This window comes from Leptosomus discolor, chromosome 15 (assembly GCF_034619465.1).
Source record: "Leptosomus discolor isolate bLepDis1 chromosome 15, bLepDis1.hap2, whole genome shotgun sequence".
Classification (NCBI taxonomy): Eukaryota; Metazoa; Chordata; class Aves; order Leptosomiformes; family Leptosomidae; genus Leptosomus; species Leptosomus discolor.
Window position 1 is genome coordinate 12,787,822 of NC_141405.1, and position 3,560 is coordinate 12,791,381.

Below are 3,560 nucleotides of genomic sequence, written 5' to 3' on the forward strand. Positions count from 1 at the left end.
TTGATGAAATGTCATGAATAAATTTGTCCCTTTTATGATGAGTCTCATGATACAGGATTCAGTCATTTTTCTTAAAGCCTCAGGTCTTTGAGTGATAGGATTATAGGACATTTTTCTTTCTTTCCGAGGTAAATTTTCAGTTTCCCAAGCCCTGTTGACTGTTGAGAAAGAGACCAGCTTTAAAAAAACCCAACCCAGTGGCAAATTCAAATCACCTTCAGTAGAAACCTTAAAAAATTACAAGCTTTTTTTAGATAATCCTCTGGTTTCTGACAGCTTACCTTGTGGTTTTTGAATGCTTGGAGTTTGAAGTGCTGCTGCAATGAATTTTAAAATAGAGACTTTAAGCTTGATGAAACTGTAGTGCACTATAATGTAACAGGAAATAAGAAAAGGGGCTTAAAGGTCTCTTTACCCACTCTAGAAACAAACAATGTTAATACATAGGGCAAACCCAGGGCTTGCAGCTAAATTAAGCAATACTGGGACAATTTCAGACTTTCACAGATCTGACCTAGCTGTAGCCTGAAGACAGCACTGAGAAACCACACAGGAGAAACAGTGCAGAGCTGGAGCTGGGCAAAACTCAGCAAAGTGTGAAAAGAGTTTGTGGCAGAACTGAACATGTTATCTACCTCATCTTCTGCCCCCAAAACCCTGAAGGATTTGTCCTGAATGGCTGCTGGCTCCTGGCAGAACTCCTCTGACAGCCCTAAGCCAGACAGAGATTCAGACCCATCTCACAGTGCTTGGGTTCACACAACTTCTTGCCCCTAATGAGAGTGACCACCAGAAATGAGTTTTTAGGACCCTTCCGAGCTAAGGGGTCCCAAAGCCCTACCTTGGCCAGACGCTCTGCTGGTCCTGGTGTCTCCGGAGCGCCTCCTCTTCCTCACTTGTCCTTCAGCGTGGCCATGCCCAGGGCTTCCGAGCTGTAGTCATACTGGTTGCTGGAGGACATGGACCGTCCCCAGGAGCACTGCAGGTTGGAGCCCCTCTTGCGAAAGGAGGAGGTGAACCTGTAGAAGTTGCGGTGCCTGTTGCGCAGGTATTCCCGGTAGTTTTTGGTGAGCAGGGTGTAAAGGAAGGGGTTGATGCAGCTGTTGCTGTAGGTCAGGCAGGTCACCAGGTAGTTAATGCACTTTTGGGTTTGGTTGGTGAGCTGCAGGGAGTTGCTGTAGAGTCGCACCAGCTGCCAGATCCAAAATGGCAGAAAGCAGGCCCAGAAGACCAGCACGATGCTGAAAATCATGATGAGGACCTTCTGCCGGGGGGACCTCTTGCTCTTCTCCTTGTGGGGGGGATTCCTCTGGGACTCCAGGTAGGTCCTGGCCAGGCGCGTGTAGAGGAAGCCAATGATGATTCCCGGGGCCATGATGCTGGTGCTGAAGAGCACCGTCAGGTAGGTCCGGTAGGCGTCCTCGCTCCAGGTGGGCGCACACATCCTCTTCACCTTGCCCTCTGCCTTGCCCCCCTCGGTCAGGGTGACCATCAGCATCATGGGCAGAGTAAGGAGCAGCGAGACCGACCAGACAGCCCCCGCCGTGACCTTCCGGTAGCCTTGCGACCGCTTCAGGGTGTCCAGGGGCCGCGTGACGGCCAGGTAGCGCTCGGTGCACATGAGGGTGAGGGTGAAGATGCTGGCGTGCATGGTGAGCAGGTCCAGGCTGAGCAGGATGCGGCACCCCAGGTCCCCAAAGTACCAGTCCTGGGCCAGGTAGGTGCAGACGATGAAGGGGATGGTGGAGAGGTAGAGCAGGTCGGCCAGGGCCAGGCTGACGATGGAGCTGTACATGGGGGCGGCGCAGCGCGCCGAGTGGCACATCACCACCAGCGTGTAGACGTTGCCCGCCACCCCGGCCACGTACATCACCGACAGCACCGTCCCGAAGGCCGAGGAGATGAGCAGGGGGCCGTCCCCGGGGGCACCGCCGCCCGCCCCCGCCGCCGCCGCCGAGCCGTTGCCCCCCGCCGCCGCCGTCCCGTTGGGCTCCATGGGCGGCGGCGGCGGCCCCGCAGCGTCGCACCGGCCCCGCGGCTCCCGGCCCCGCCGGCGCCCGCTCCGCCCCCCGCGGGAGGCAGGGCGGTACCGGGCCGCCCGCCGGGCTGCCCCCGGGGGGAAGGGCCGCCGCCCCCCGCCGCGCCGGGGCTCCCCGCCTCCGCGCCCGGAGGGACAACGGGGACACCCCCCCCCCCCCCCCCCCGCCTCTCGCCCCCCCCCTCCGCCGCGGTGCGGGGCCGGCGGAGCGGAGCGGAGCGGAGCGGGCAGGTGCCGTCCCGGAGGAGGCGGCTCCGTGCGGCGGCAGCGGGGCGGCGGGCGGAGGGGGCGCGGGGGGAGGCAGCGAGGGGCCGCGGCCGAGCCGCGCTGGGGACCCCCGGCCGGGAGCGGGCTCGGAGCGCTGCCCCGCCAAGCGAGCCGCGGCGCCGGGCAGGGGAGGGAGGGCTGCGGGAGCTGCCGAAAAAGTTTTCCTGGCCGCTCGGCTGTGATTTGGGTTTTCTCCCCCGGGCTGGCATCGCCGGCGAGGGGACGCGGTGCTTTGCTTCAGGTCATCGGTCAAGGAAATCCCTGTGGGCAGCAGGGAGAGCCAGAGCCACCCCGGGTGTTGCTCGGGTAGGCAGCAGATGTATTCGGCGGTAGACTTAGATGGGGGTGGATACAAAACCATGGCTGAAATAATTTTTTTTTCTTTTTTTTTTTTTTCCCCGTGGGTATAGCTTGTATTTTGAATTTTACTCTGAAAAGCAGGGCAATGCTGCAGTAAAATTCGAATCTGAGCTTTGGTGAGAGCTGGTTCACCTGAAGAGGGTAAAGTACAGAGTGTGAGGAATGAGTTTTACAGAGACAACTTCCAGTTAGACAGGAAATCTGGGACCAGTTGCACAATCAATGAGTGCCTTACATTTCCATCTTGCTTTAGAGGAAGCAGAGATTAGGTCAATCCGTAGTCAAAGGACAGCTTTCCAGCAGTGCAAGAGTGCTGTATTTCCCCAGCTCCCATTGATTTCCAATAGGAATTAACCGGCCTTTATGCCTTCAAACATTTCTGCTTGTATCCGGAGTGCTAAAATGACTGCTATGTGTTTATTTGCTTGTTTTAATCCCTCCTCGAAGTGCTTTTGCGCAAACTGTCATCTAATTCTCCGTGGTATGCTGCAAAGTGGTGAAACTTGTTGACTCGTGGGAGCAGGATTCAGCCCTATAAAAATACTGTATTGAATATTCGGTTGTAGTTTGCTGCAAAGTTAACACACACACACACACGTGTACCTCTGCTTTGCTACCCAGTACTGCTGATGAACGTACATGTCTTTCCAAAGCTCTCCAAACGCTTAAAGCTATATTCAATAAAATAGCTGGCTCAAACATGATTTGAATGCTGGTGAGGGAGAAGAATCTAAATTGAATTACTGTCAGGCAGGGATTTGCTTTATCAGATTCAGCCATCACACTGACAAAGTTTAGATCCAGGCGCTGAGATGGAAATATTTTTCACTGGAAGTTCGGACTCAGTCCCATGCCAGCGCCCTTGGCAGCCCCGCGTTCCTCCGCAGCAGCTGGA

General features: G+C 56.1%; 1 protein-coding gene across 1 annotated transcript; it reads right to left on the bottom strand.

Annotated features, from left to right (window-relative positions):
- Positions 1-892: 892 nt before the first annotated feature.
- LOC104341960 (urotensin-2 receptor) lies at positions 893-1,996 on the bottom strand. The gene has a single exon (XM_009956388.2). It carries the CDS (start codon positions 1,994-1,996, stop codon positions 893-895), a length of 1,104 nt encoding a protein of 367 aa, XP_009954690.2.
- Between the last annotated feature and the right edge of the window lie 1,564 nt (positions 1,997-3,560).